Source organism: Hippocampus guttulatus, chromosome 1 (assembly GCF_054856545.1).
Source record: "Hippocampus guttulatus isolate MCC_2025c chromosome 1, RoL_Hgut_1.0, whole genome shotgun sequence".
Taxonomy (NCBI): domain Eukaryota; kingdom Metazoa; phylum Chordata; class Actinopteri; order Syngnathiformes; family Syngnathidae; genus Hippocampus; species Hippocampus guttulatus.
In genome coordinates this window covers 3,587,248-3,601,103 of record NC_141261.1, presented here as the reverse complement: position 1 = coordinate 3,601,103, position 13,856 = coordinate 3,587,248, and the positions used below count along the sequence as shown (strand labels likewise).

At 42.9% G+C, this 13,856-nt stretch overlaps 1 protein-coding gene and 1 non-coding gene across 4 annotated transcripts; one reads left to right on the top strand and one right to left on the bottom strand.

The window, feature by feature from the left end:
• Positions 1–87: 87 nt before the first annotated feature.
• klhl21 (kelch-like family member 21) lies at positions 88–12,961 on the bottom strand. 3 transcript variants are annotated; one of them, XM_086104635.1, is made up of 5 exons: positions 12,642–12,961; positions 6,361–7,425; positions 4,021–4,426; positions 2,404–2,476; positions 88–2,256 (listed from the first exon to the last, which is right to left on the bottom strand). In XM_086104635.1, exons 2-5 carry the CDS (start codon positions 7,385–7,387, stop codon positions 1,933–1,935), a joined length of 1,830 nt encoding a protein of 609 aa, XP_085960761.1. In that variant the 5' UTR covers positions 7,388–7,425; positions 12,642–12,961; the 3' UTR covers positions 88–1,932. The 3 variants fall into 3 exon arrangements, with proteins under 3 accessions (XP_085960761.1, XP_085960770.1, XP_085960781.1); XM_086104644.1 differs by lacking the exon at positions 12,642–12,961 and adding an exon at positions 12,028–12,504; XM_086104655.1 differs by lacking the exon at positions 12,642–12,961 and adding an exon at positions 7,525–9,127.
• A 139-nt stretch (positions 12,962–13,100) lies between these two features.
• On the top strand, positions 13,101–13,173 carry trnar-ucg (transfer RNA arginine (anticodon UCG)). The gene has a single exon. It is a non-coding gene; the product is annotated as a tRNA-Arg (tRNA).
• Positions 13,174–13,856: the final 683 nt, after the last annotated feature.

Below are 13,856 nucleotides of genomic sequence, written 5' to 3'. Positions count from 1 at the left end.
ATCAATGGCCACTGGATGTCGGTTTTGAAGACATTGATCTGAAAACATCTTTACCCAGGGGAAAGAAAAAACACTACAGACACATGATTGGTTGAAACATTCAAGGTGAATGCATCACACTGCACTTAAATATATTTAAATATAAAACTTCATGCATTTGTTTTCTATGTTTAAAAAAGAGGGTTGAACACGAATGATGAGCAAAAGGCTAACCAACACGAGTCTTAAATCTGCTTTCACTTCCAGCTAAGCACACCGTAAACATAAGGAGTGATACATTTACAATAAAGTCAACTCAGGCAAATGGGCAGGGAAATGTCAGGAAAAGTTCCATGTTAGGGCTTGTTGAGATCCTGTTGCACTTCCAGTTGAGACCGCTAACAAAAGGTGCAGCTAGACTCCAATCGCTAACATGAGGTTAACTCATCGAGACCGAATCAACAGCTCCTCTGCTGGTTGTAACCAAGTACTGCACTCAATTTTGCCTCATTTGCTTCGACGCAATCAATCAATACCACACAGTGAGAATGTGATTGTCATACCCATCTCCAATGCATACATTAATAGAGTACGTTTTCCATGGATACATTTTGAAAGGCCCCCACCTTGTTCCACACAAATTATGTGTTGTGAATCACTTGCAACGGTTCCAGCCACATTCAACCACTGTGTCTATGGTAACATGTATGGTTTATCTCAACCGATTATCAGTTTGGGAACGTAAACCTTGTAGCACACCTTATAAATATAGCTGACAAGCACATATTTTATCTCCCAAATAAATATGACGGAATTTTGAAGACCATCTTGCATACTGTGCAAAATCCCGTTTGTTAATGTTACATGGCCTTGAACTCAAGGACTGAACGTGCATAATTAATGGCGCAACAAGCGTGTTTACATAGATTTGAGTGGCGCACAATTACAACGTCAACCTTTTTCAAAACAGTAGATTGGCAGGTTCATCCATGGACAGCAGCAGGTCAAACCCCCAAAAATGAAAATCTTAAAAACCTGATGAGCTAGAAATCAGCACCAAAAATGTATAGGGACAAAAAGCAATACGTTTAAAATTGCATGTTGCCCAGTGTAATTCATTAAAAAAAACTGTTCATTGGGTGCCGCTGCTCCATGAAGATTTAAATTTCATGTACATGCATGTAAAACAAAAAGGTGATGTGACCAAAATGACTTTTTTTTTTGTTACACCAATAGGCTACTTAAGAGTCTTTTGTCAACCTAACATGTTTTGGAATGTGTGTGTGTGTGTGGGGGGGGGGGGGGCAGAGCTCACGGACTAAACGTGAGGCAAACAGTTTTTTGTGTGTTGTGTGTGCTGTTTTAAATGCGATGTGCAGTCACATCCCCCACATTCGATAAAACAAAAATCAAACAAACCTGGTTTAATGTGCTTGTTGGCTTCCCCAGAATTATACGAGTGATAGATAATGTTGCTTTTCTGTAATTCGGTAATGTTTGTTTGCCTCTTCCACAAACACTTCCAATTACATCACTTCAAACTTCAATTTGTGTTGCAGTGCTCTCAAACTACCAAAAAGCGCAAAACCCTCATTTAGTCGGCCAATCGTCACCACTTTTACACCAATTGCGCCACAATCTTAGTGAGAACCAACCAACAGCGTTCACAATCTGTTCGAGTGACCATCCAATTTAGATTTCTTGAATCATTTCATGACATAATCACATGAATTGTTTAGCCCTAGCTCTAGGCGGTCTCTTCACAAATAACTAGACAGCATGCAGGTGATGTTTTTCTCATGCTTGTACATAGATGGTAACAATTTCAGGCCTGAGGCTCAGATCCCCTTTCAAATCCTTCAGTCACCAAACGTCAGTTGACGTTCATGTTTCAGCATTGTGATGAGGTAAAGTCAGGGTAAGCGGACAGCGTGGGGATGGGTCACTGGAAAGTCAGTGGGCCGCATTCACGTCCTGGTTGACATTGTTATTCAGGTTGTGTATGGCTTGGTGACGCTGATGCCGGTGCAGTTGGATGGCGTTGGCGTCCGGCGCGCTGGCCGGCTCAAAGGCGTTCGACACCAGAGGCATGAACTGTCGGAATATGCTGACGCTGCCGTGCCAGAAGGTGGGTTGAGGCAGCCGGCCCGCGGCACTCCAGGTGCGAGTGTCCGGGTCGTACGCTTCCACTACGTCCGACAGCTCAAACGTGTTGTCGTAACCGCCGGATACAAAAAGCCTGCCGCCCAGTGCCGCCACGCTGCCTCCGACATGGACCTGAGCAGAGAAAGATGAACAGCCACTGTGAAGTGAAAAGTTGCCAAGGTACACTGATCAGTTGGTGTGCGGATCCTTACATGTGGCGCATGCAGGTGACAAACGACCAAACAGAAATACCAACAACCTATTAAGAAGTATACAAACCTGGTTCATTGGACAAATCTTATCCCACTCGTTCTTCGGAGGGTTGTAAACGTCGACCTCTGCCGAGTCATCCCTACAAGAAACGAACACAAGTTTTTGTTACTGTTGTCAATTAACATAAAGGTGCACAAGTATGTTTGCCTCATACAAATAGTTGCTATATCTTTTCGTTCATTGATGTAGTCATTCTTTAATAATTCATATACTTATTTGAAGTTGAAAAGATAGAGATATTACAACTATTATTACTACATAGATTCAGATTTGTGTTGAGGTAACTGTTTGCCATTAGCGTTGAACACTGGACATTGGTGACACTCGTAAAAGTATTTTTTTCATTTCAAAGGAAGAGTAAATTCATTAGAACATAAAGCAGCTCGTGGACTCTGCCCGTATTGTTAACTGAAAATTAGAACGCGTAGAGTTGCCACAAATTATTATATTCATTCTTGCAAAATTGAGTTATAATGACGCCTTTGTTCAAAGTTGGATGCCTTTTTTTTTCCTAATACTTAGTTGCGCATTGTCAGTGACGCAGCTTTCTGGCAAGCGAGCCACAAATTAAACCACATTTCAGACAAGCTATGTTCTGAACGTGCTGAAGAAAATATGCCTCGTGTCTAAAGTGCAAATTATTTGGGATCACTCAAAGTGACAAGACGGGCGGGCATACACCTGGATGTTGACTCTCAAAAGGGTCTCAAAACTCAATTAATGCCAAAATGCAAAAATACGTTGGGCATTTTTTTTTAATTTAAAAAAGAGGAAAAAAGCTAACGAAATCCCATCGTGATCATTGACGAACACTCTTACTGTTCAATGTTGATGAAAACTTAATGAAGGTACGCATCAGTGCAGTATTTATCTTGCAATAAATTGTTATTTTGCAATCAAAGTGACCTTTTTGTGTTGTTTATGCTTAGTAGGAAAGCATTGTTTAGATATTTGAGGTATCACAAGTGCAAAGGAAAAAATAATTTGATCAAAGTCAAAGTTATGCTTCAAATGCATCCTATTCTTGGAAACGTGTATTTTCAAGAACCTTACCAATGCTCACCTGCGGTTTACTAAAAAATGGTAAGGTTATAAGCAATTTTTCCTGATGAAATAAGTGTCTTAAAGCTTTCTTTGATAAGTTCAATGCTTATAAAGCTAGAAAACTAAATTTTCTCTAGGCCTTCAAACTGTTGTCAAAATGTTAAAAAATGGCTGGCACGGGCTCTCCCAATTTGAGGAAAGACAGCTGGCACTGAATGAGTTAGGAGCGGTTGCAACCCACCACGGTGCTAACCGTTAACCAGCAGCCGAATGCGTACCCCTCTCAAATTAGGGAAGGGGTGATGGTGGTGCTCCAAAGTCCAACTAGCTCCTCCATTGTTGCTTTCTCCTCTTTCAACGTTGTATGTATTGGCTGCAGTGCAGTGCCGTTCATTTCGAGAGGGTGACGTGGACGCTTCTGCTGCGTAGCGATTACAATTTTCCCAAGTGGAGTCTTCCAAATAAGGGATGTGTGAAACGCCGTTTTTAAAAGAAAAATTGGGAAAACATATCTTTGCAGTAACTCGTTATTAATGCACTAATTTTGACACCACTAGTATGAAGAGTTTTTCTCCGCACCTCACAAAGAAGATGAGGCCGTTGAGGGTCACCGTTTTAGGGGTGAAAGACCACGGCGGCAGCTGTCCGCAGTTGACCATGGACCACCGTTTGCTGTCTGGCTCGTAGCTCTGGACGGCCATGGTGTCTTCCCCGGCGAGACAGCCGATAGCGTACAGGCGTCCGTTGCATGTGGTGGTGGAGCAGTTGTCCATAGAGTGCAGCATGGGTGGCAAGGCCTCCCAGCAGTCCAGCGTGTGGTCGTAGCGCTCGGTGCTGTCTGACGCCACCACGTACAGCTGACCTTTCAGCACGCACGAGCTGTGATACTCGCGCGCTTTCAGCATGGGCGACACCTCCGTCCATTCGTTGACGCTGGACCTATAGCGCCACACGCCGTCATAGAGGCGGGAGCCGTCAGAGCCACCTGCCGGAGGACAAAAGAGAGGATGACGCGTGATTCTGAAGCTCCACGTCCACGTCTCTTTTCTATCTTCCGAACGGATCGCCAATCACTGGGAACAACCTGCATGACTGAATTCAATGGGAAATCTTGCTTTCAACATTGACCAAATCAATCCCTTACCATGTGGGCATTCAAAAAACATCCTCTATTAATGATTTGAAAGTTGCAATACATTTACAAATCATTTCTAGTTACGTATGTTAATTAATAGACAATACAAGAAGCATTCTTACTGATGTTATTGCTACAGCCGGACTAATATTGGATTTTTTGAGGCAGATGTCGAGTCGATGAGATAGTTGGCAAAATAAGATTCAGATGATGGATCACCGGTAATTGCCCGATTAATTATTATTATTATTTTTTGGAGCAATAACGATATGAATGTTGTAACAATGTTTTTCCCTTTGGTGGTTGTTTAACTATCAAAAAAAAAAATTGTCAACATAAAGCTGGCTGTTTTACGATTTTTATCGGTTTGGCCCTAGTTACTGCAAAATATATTCAGGAATAAGATTGACCAAAACATTTGGTAACCTAAAACATTTATAAGGAAAAAAAATGGTGAAAGACGGAGAAAAAAAGGCCTGAGGTGTCCTCACATTCAACTCAAACTGTGTAACATTGATTTGAGCACGTCAAAAAGTGACAGCAGTTGAGTCAAGGTGAATGCAGTAGATTAAAACACTCGCTAGGTAGAAAAGTTATGGACGTGGCAACTTCACCAGCCTATGGAACCACATAGTTTTCTAGATTTATACAATGCCGGTGTTTTCTTCGCATTCACTTTGTCCTGCTTTTTATGATATCCTGTTTCAAAAGCAACCTCTGCTCGTTGCTATGTTGGTTTCAAGTTCCTCAAGATGCACAGCTGTCAAAAATCAATTTCTCATCTGTTTCTAATTTGCTATGAACGTGCCATGAAATGACTTGTACACTCCTATCGTGTGGCCGTTATTTTGAGTGCTGGAGAAAGCTGATGCTGCTGAGTGCCTTGCATCAGCATTGCGCAAGCTGTTTTCTCAGAGGGGAACGCAGTGACTGGTACTACATGTTCTGCTTCACTCTGACGTAATCATTTTGCAGCTTAGTCGATGGAATTTTACGTGAACCATCGCTGGACTTTTGTCTTATGTGCCTTCTGAACCTCACGCTTGGAACCTTTGGTTCATTTTCCATTCCAATGACAAACGAGTGCTCAAAAGACCAGTGAGATCAAAGACCTCACATTTACGGTTTCTGTACAATTTGGAAAACTATCAATGGTTCGAGCAATGAGAAGTCAAGAATGATTTAAGATAAAGAACGGGAAAGTTAATTTTATCTAGTCTGAGTGTGAATTGACATCTCTATGCCATACACGATCAGACTCAATGCATTAGTCATTCTGTTATGTATCAGGGGCAGTGCGCTTGGACTTAAAAAGGTTTTATGATGGAAAATGTTTGACCAAGCAGTTATTGCCTATTGGAATGGTTGTTAAAAAATGGAACAAATCAGAGGTTGACCATCATTCCAGATCCCAATGTGTTTGATTTTAGAGTCTCTACGATGCACAGTGTACATAACTGTCTTTGGTTTGAACTGTAACATCTAGCTTCATTTACCTTTCACCGAAAGCTATTTTTACAGTTATTTTTGGACTCCTCTAGATGGCACTCTTTGTTCAACATTTGGTTGAATGTACATCGATGTGTCATTTTGTAAACTCCTTCATTTAAACAGTGCCATATATCAGAGAGAAAAAAACAAACAAAAAAACACAACTGGTTCATGAAGCAAATTTGAAGCTTCATTTCCCAGCACTACCTTTTGTTTTCTGTCAAACAAATCACATATAGGCCAAATATGTTTCAAACACTTTGTCAACACAAACACGGTGCACCAACACTTACCTGTGACATACATATCATTCCCGAGGGCAGCTATGCTGTAGCCCCCACCGAGGTGGTCTGGGAACTCCGCCAGGTATCGCCATTGGCCCGTCTGCGGGTTGAAGCAGTCCACTGTGACTAGCTCGTCACAGTCCTGGTCGCAACCTCCCACCACCACCAGGATCTCAGCCAGTCCAGTCGATGGCCGTGGACGCATGCGGCGGCAGGGTCTGTCGTGGCGGTCATACTCGCTGGACTGGAAGCTACGGGCCTCGTTCACCATACGGAGGCAGGTGGGCGAAAGGTATACGAGGGGGTCGCTCTCCACATGGGCCAAAAGGAAGAATCTCCTGACAAAAGGGAGTCGTACCTGCTGGAGGAGCTCGGGCCAATAGTGAAGTCTCCGCTGAAGGTCGGCCTTTATCCAGCGCACTGCGATCTGATACACAGTCTCCTCTTTGTCTACGCACAGCTCATCGTCAGACACAAACTCAAGAAGACGCTTCCAAGGTAAGCGTTCAAAGTCTGTCCCTTTCGCAAGATCCATCAAGTTTTTGAGGACAAAGCGGCGTGCGCTGGCCGCCAGCTCTCGGCAAGCATAGGCCTCTGCAAAGTCCTGGATTTCCAAGCAGTTGGAAACATCCAGACGCTGTTCCAGGAAAGCGCAGCAGGCCTCTTTGACAGACGGGAACTGAAACAGATCTGCTGTTTTCAGCAGAACATCCACATTGTCCTGCGTGACAGTGACCCGTCCTGTGTAGCAAAAGTCCACCAGCAGTCCCAGAAGTTCGGCCGAAACCTCATGTAGAACCACCCGGTCCATGATGCTCTCCCGTAGCGTACCGGCGAACATAGCCCGGAAGTAAGTGCTGGCGGCGGCCAACACCGTGCGGTGGCAGTGGAACTCGCGGCCCTCTGCGCATAAAGTCACATCAAAAAACTTTCGCTCCGCACGCAGCTCATGGATTCCTCGAAGCAGGTTGAAGGCGTGGGCCGTGTCAAAAAACGGCAGGGTGGACGGTTGCGTCTGTAGGATGGGGTTCTCCATCTCGTCTCAAGTGGTTGCGCTCTGGAAGACGTTTACATCTAAAAGCAAAGCACGCGGACACATTAATTTGATTGCTGGACACACAATAACCCAAATTGTAGTTAAACATGACACTCTGGTCATTTCAAGTCGCTCACCTGTCAATACGGTCTACAACTAATCCAAAATTATCTCAAAAGTTCATTTTTATACTCCTGAGAGCCCTTCGGAGCAGGATTCGGAATGAGAACACGTCAGTCTAGAACATTCGCTAGCTTGGACTGATATGACTAGTTCCTTCTTATGAAAGACAGGCAGCTCACTTGTGTGCTGGGGCTATAAATACACCAGCAGTGTCCATTTCCACTGAAAGGGGGTTGGAGGGTGGATGGGTCCTTTCGGAGAACACCTAGCCTGTTGTGATGGGGCACTCCAAGGACTGAAAATTAGCCCTACTTCACACCAACTTCCGGTTATATCAAGACTCGAATGCAGCTTGTGGTCGTATTACTAATGATGGAGTCGCCCTGACAGCTGCAATGACATTGAATACACAAGGACCAACCTTGTAACATGGATGTTACTTACTATTTTAGTGTTTTTATGTTCCAACCTTTGTTTTGATTTGGGTGTCTTTGGTTGGTCTGCGGCTTAAATAGTTCAGGAGCTATCCATCATCTTGCAGGCAATATTCATATTCAATCTCAGCTAAATGCGAATTACTACACATTTGTTATTGCATAGTTAATACGGCTGAGTTAAATTAAATTCGGTCTGGTAGTAGCTTTGACTTTTGGGGGTCACTATTTATTAAAATTTTAACAAGTAGGTAGTGCAGGTTTACGGCTTTCAAATAACTGCTTGACTTGTAAGACGGTCAGTATCAGACTTCGGATATTGGAATCAAGGATGATCAATCTTTTTTTTTTTTAACACCTTGCTGAAGCATCATTAATCACATTTTCAAAGTCATCGTTAACATTTGGAGATCATTTCCTCTTAAAATAAGGTTGGATCCATTTACAGAGGTGTGCTTTAAGGTCACAATAAAGCCGCTGGTCTCTGGCCAAGAGACTTAGCACACATTCCACTCTGGGCTTCAACAATACAGCCAACACATGGAGCTCGTCACTAGGGCAAACTCCCACCTCTGTACAACCCAACCTACACTGCAAAAACATACACGTCTGTGAAAACCTAAGAATTGATCTGTGTGCGGGACATGATTTCTTGGAGAAAATAGGAATTGCCTAGTCCCACTTTTCCTTGTATTTAATTTGTTCCTTATACAAATGGGCCAAGGTACAGAGACACGTGGCAACCACGGTAGGTTTACCAGAAGTTCATACAGCGATTCATATCCTCCCAAGTATGAATGACGTCCAACCATCGAAATAACGTTGGGACATGTTGCTGAAATTATCATATGTGCCCCGTCTGGGCTTGTGCACTCATACACCATGCTGAAGCAGACACGTGATGCTTGTTACTCTCCTCTTCCTGAGAATAGCTCACGACAGGGGTTTACAGTGCGTTTTCAAGCAATGACACCAGACGTCTGAAAATGAAGACAGCTAAGAATAGAAATCCTGACACGAGACACCAAATTTGATGGATGTCACAATCATCCGCATCCAGGATTTGCTTTCACTTTTAGATAGTTAGGCAGAGTGACTTAACATCTCTGAGGTGATACAAGTTGAAATTTGTTCCAGTGCTTTGGGGACATATTGAGATATGCTTATTTGCTTTATTATTTATTTTCTATCATCGCAGCGTGAACAGTCTTGACCATCTCAAAGTTTTTAGGCCATCCAAGAATTTGAGGCAATCCTTGTAGTCGTGTTGTAAGGCACGATGGGTGAAGGTGTTGCCGCATTTTTAACTAAACACTTAGCAGGAATTAACTAATTCAATCCCAGCCATTTTCACTGGAGCAACCCCCTCAATCCCAGCATTTTACTGGATTTTGACTGATCTTGCAAGGCCCACAGAATATTTGGTTCTAATGCTATATAAACATGGAGCCTACCAAAATAATGTTTGGACTCTCTTCTTTCAGCAGAGAAAAAATCTGTCTCAATCTTTTTCCATTCTTCAGCAATCGGCATTACAAAATGGCTAAGTTTTATGGAAATGGCGATTCCTGGGCAAAAAACTGAGAAAAAGAGCTTTTTGTAAAAGCATGCATTTGAAGCACGTGAAGCACCACTGCCAGCTACTGGTCGCTTTTTTACATCATTTACAATGCAAATGGTTTATTCTCATTCACAGATTGCATCAGACCCTCCTCATCTCTATGACGCAAAAAAAAAAGACTTAGACGTATAAGTACGTCCTTGGTAGGCGAGGCCTTTTGTTCTTGAATTTATGCCTGCAATTGGCTTTAGATACCTGCACTTGTTTTATAATTTTGTTTGTTTATAAGAGGTTGTCAGTCAGTCAAAAATGGTGTCGCAGTAGTAACGTGTATAAATGTAGGGTCGAGTGGGTGTATAGTATATTCATTCAGACCGATGCAGACAAAGTGTTGTTTGTTGAATATTCGACTTAATGGAGTACGGTGTACTGCGTATCGACCGGTTTTATCCTAGATCATTTTGCATTTAAGTGTCTTGCCGTTGAAAAGGTGCTTTCAAGGTCAAAGCAGTTTTATACCGAGAAATTTGGGAGAGTTGATGATTGATTTACTGCGCACGATGAGTATGAGGGAGGACATAACCCGCAAGTCTGATGATCATCGACAAGGTGACTTAAACAAAAAAAAGGATGTCGGATGGGGGGTGGCACAAAGCTCCATGCTGCACTGGCGGATGGCCACTCATGCAACAGCTGCAGTCGCCCGCTCACCGTCTGAGTGCAACAATGTAATGCCTGAGCCTCTAGAGCCTGCCCAGGCCATAAAAAGCCACACGCATGTTGGGCTCTTTACTTACTGAAGCAGACCTGCACAAGGTCACTCAGTTAAAGTGGGGTACTGTACTGTATTACAAACACTATCCATCCATCCATTTTTTTTATAGTGCCAGTCCTCACGAGGGACGCTCATACCTGCCTTATGAAGAAAAAAACAAAAGTAACGTGTGGTGTTCGACGTGTTAGGCGCTGTTTTTATGACAAACAGCACTAACATATGACTTTGTGGCATCATGGATCAGATGGCTTTTAGAAACAAAGTTTGATGGGTTGAAGTAGGAGTGGGTTACCAAGCCTGTGGGCTAAATTATTAAATATCGATAAGCTCCAAGCCTAACGGTTTCTTTAACGGTCCAATGACTCAAACTGATTTTGTGAGAACACAAGAGGCATGTGGGCTGGTTGAAGGTTATCCCCCTATCATGTAATATTTCCAGACAGAGAAGAAAAAAGTACTCTTTGCTTGCCGTGCTTGCTACTAAGGCACTGTGGTAATGTTTGTACAACTCGGCCAAACAGAGAAATCTGTCTTCGTTCTGGGCACACCACTGCAATGGGTTCTGTTCTGCATGGTGGGGATTTTTAAATAATCACAGACCTTTTTGTGTGCAAAAGGATGGAGTGAGCCGAAAAGTAGGGATAAACCCACACCAGTACCAGTTAATAAAAATGAATATTTCTACAATTTCGTCCACAAACAACTGCCGTTTTGGGAGCCTGACTACAATCACTTTTTAAAACAAGTTCAAGTGTCAATAAATTGGAAAATTTTGACCTTAGCACAACACACGCAGAGCTTTCCTGAGACTAGGACATAGTCGTCCAAGTTTTCAACAACAAAAATAACAATCACCAATCACAATCTTTTTTACCTTGGGCTTACCTGATCTTTTGTTCCTAACCAGAGGTTCTACCTTTACATTGGGCTAACTTTTTATTCTCCATTTATGGTGACTTCCTGCGGTATCATTATTTCAGTATTCCGCCCAATTGTTTATCTTTCCTCACACACTCGCAGTTCAGCACCCACGGGCTTGCATATTCATAGAATGTATCAAACCCATTCCTTGAAAGGGGTAATGTGGAAGATGCGGGACCCGCCGTGATGTGCGCAAATTTTGAAACAGCATTCCATTTCTTCCCAAACGCGAATGAAGAAATTGGGATTGATGGTTGTCAAGGCCTAGATTAGCCGAGCCTTCGGATCATCCATTCCGGAACCCAATGGTCAACGGACGTGGGGTGGGATGCGGCATGATACACGCCAATTTCGTTCTGAAATGGCCACCATGGCCCCGCATTAAAAAGGTATTCAATTTTGTGCCAAACGTTAACAAGCAAAGAGGTATCAATGGTTGCCAAGAACTGCGTTAATCCGAGTCTTCAGATCATCCATTCTCATCAAACTCTAATTACAAAATGCCTTCTCCTTTCCAGTGAATGCCATTATTATTAAATAGCAAGAAAATCGGAGCAAACCGCGTTTTTTGCCAAAAGTAAAAACACTGATTGAGACGTAACAATGGCCTGCACGACCACCGGAGCAGAAAACTTAATATTTCACCTTTCGTTTCATCTTGCGAGCCTTGCCAGTTCCTACAATATTAGTTTTTGTAAAGAATTTAAAAATTATTCTCACGATATTTATAGACTTTTATTTTGATCAAGACAGTGGCAGATACCAAAATATGCTACCTTTTTTATGTTTGTTTCAGGCATGCTCTTGCCTGCATTCGGTTACATACCAAGAAGCTGCGCTTCTTACATTCTTGTCATTCCTCCTCGTGCAGTGAAGACTCAATTAATCAGCCAGTCGCCTTGCATCCTTCCTTTCTTCTACGAGCTATGCAACCATACATGTCCATAACAATGAGCACACGGTGGCTTGCTAGCTCAAATTACTGATGAAACATGTACACCAAAACTTTTCCTCCCCATAAAGCACGGACATTTCAACAAAACTAAAATCGTACTAAAACAGAGTCTGACGATCAAGTGGAGCTAAAATTGGAAACGAAAGAGACAGCGAACTCTAGATTGTTTAGGATACTTCTACTACAACCGATGAACGGGATTGATCACAAAATCGGGTGTTGGCGAACATTCAATTCATTGCGTTTCTTTGTCCGACAGGCGGTTTATGACGCTTAGGAGTTTGTGACGCGACATGAGAAAAACACAGTTTATTTGCAGTAACTGTTAAAAGTTGAACGCCGTTGAGCCACGGTGAGTGTCGCGAGTGCGAATGTGAATACGTCATAATTCTATTCGACCCCCCCGAAAAAAAAAGGTTGCTGTCGTGCTTCGTCTTCACCGTACGAAGGCTAGGTGTCAACAACAACCTTAAAGGGCAGCTTACCCGTGTTTGTCCTCGCCTCGGCCTCATAAATATTCAGGGTCCCGTGAATAAAAGCCTTTACAAATGGTTCGGCAATTAAACTTTGATGTCGCAGACGTGCTCGGACTCGTCCGGCGCCATGATAGTATGAACACGTTGCCTTCAAGTGGTGCAGGAAAAGCAAATACTCGATCAACACGCAGGCAGCATAGATCAAACTTCTATATTTCCCCGTTCTTTTTTGTTCTCTTGCTTTTTTTCCATTCGGGGTCTGCTGTGATGATCTTAATAAATACAGCATTATAGCCACGAAATAGGACCAATTGCTTTGGCTGTGTTGTTATAAAAAACGAATTGCAACACTCGAAAGGAACCCCCCGAGTCAAAACACTACTGACCCAAACTACGTAACACTCGTAGCGTCGAAGCCGCCATAGCAGTAAGAATTTGTAGTTAAAAAGCGGCATGTGGCCAACGGGTGGCCGCGTGGCCTAATGGATAAGGCGTCTGACTTCGGATCAGAAGATTGAGGGTTCGAGTCCCTTCGTGGTCAAATTTTGTGTTGGTGGTGGTTAGCAAATAATGGGAATAGAAAATTGCAGCCATCATAGAAACTTTACTAACTGTATCTTTTGATAACTCTTCAAGTGATGGTGCATTGTGACTTGTGATACACTCATTTGTATTGTTACGCGCAGGGCACCTTCTTTTAATGTCGCAAATCACGCACAATAACAACGCTCAAAATCGGTGAGGTATGCTGTCATACCCTCGTGCAAAATAAAATATTTTGAAGTGATTTGTGCAACCTAGATATGTTGTTGAAAGATTGTAAAATAAAGCAACGGTTTTTTTTTTATAGTTGAGTGGTCATTACCTGAGCCCTTAAGCGACTGCGATGTCATTTTCAATCATCAGCAAGTGGCAAAATGCCCACCCATCAAGTGTGAAATCAAACAACCAAGTACATATTTTGTAAGCTGCATATTTCTGCAAACGTGTGCTTGACCAAGCGTTCAGAATTTCTGATCCACAGTTACATAATAACCTCCTCTACACCAAGTTCCTCTGCCGGTGACCGGGAAGCTTGGCCTGGGTGATGATCAGTCATTTCACTCTGTACACGGAAGCACTGTCACATTAAAGCCAAAAGACAAGCACAGCTAAATTGTTGGCACATTATCTGCTTTCTCTGCCATTTCATCCAACTCTGGTCTGTTTGAGGACATGGTGCCA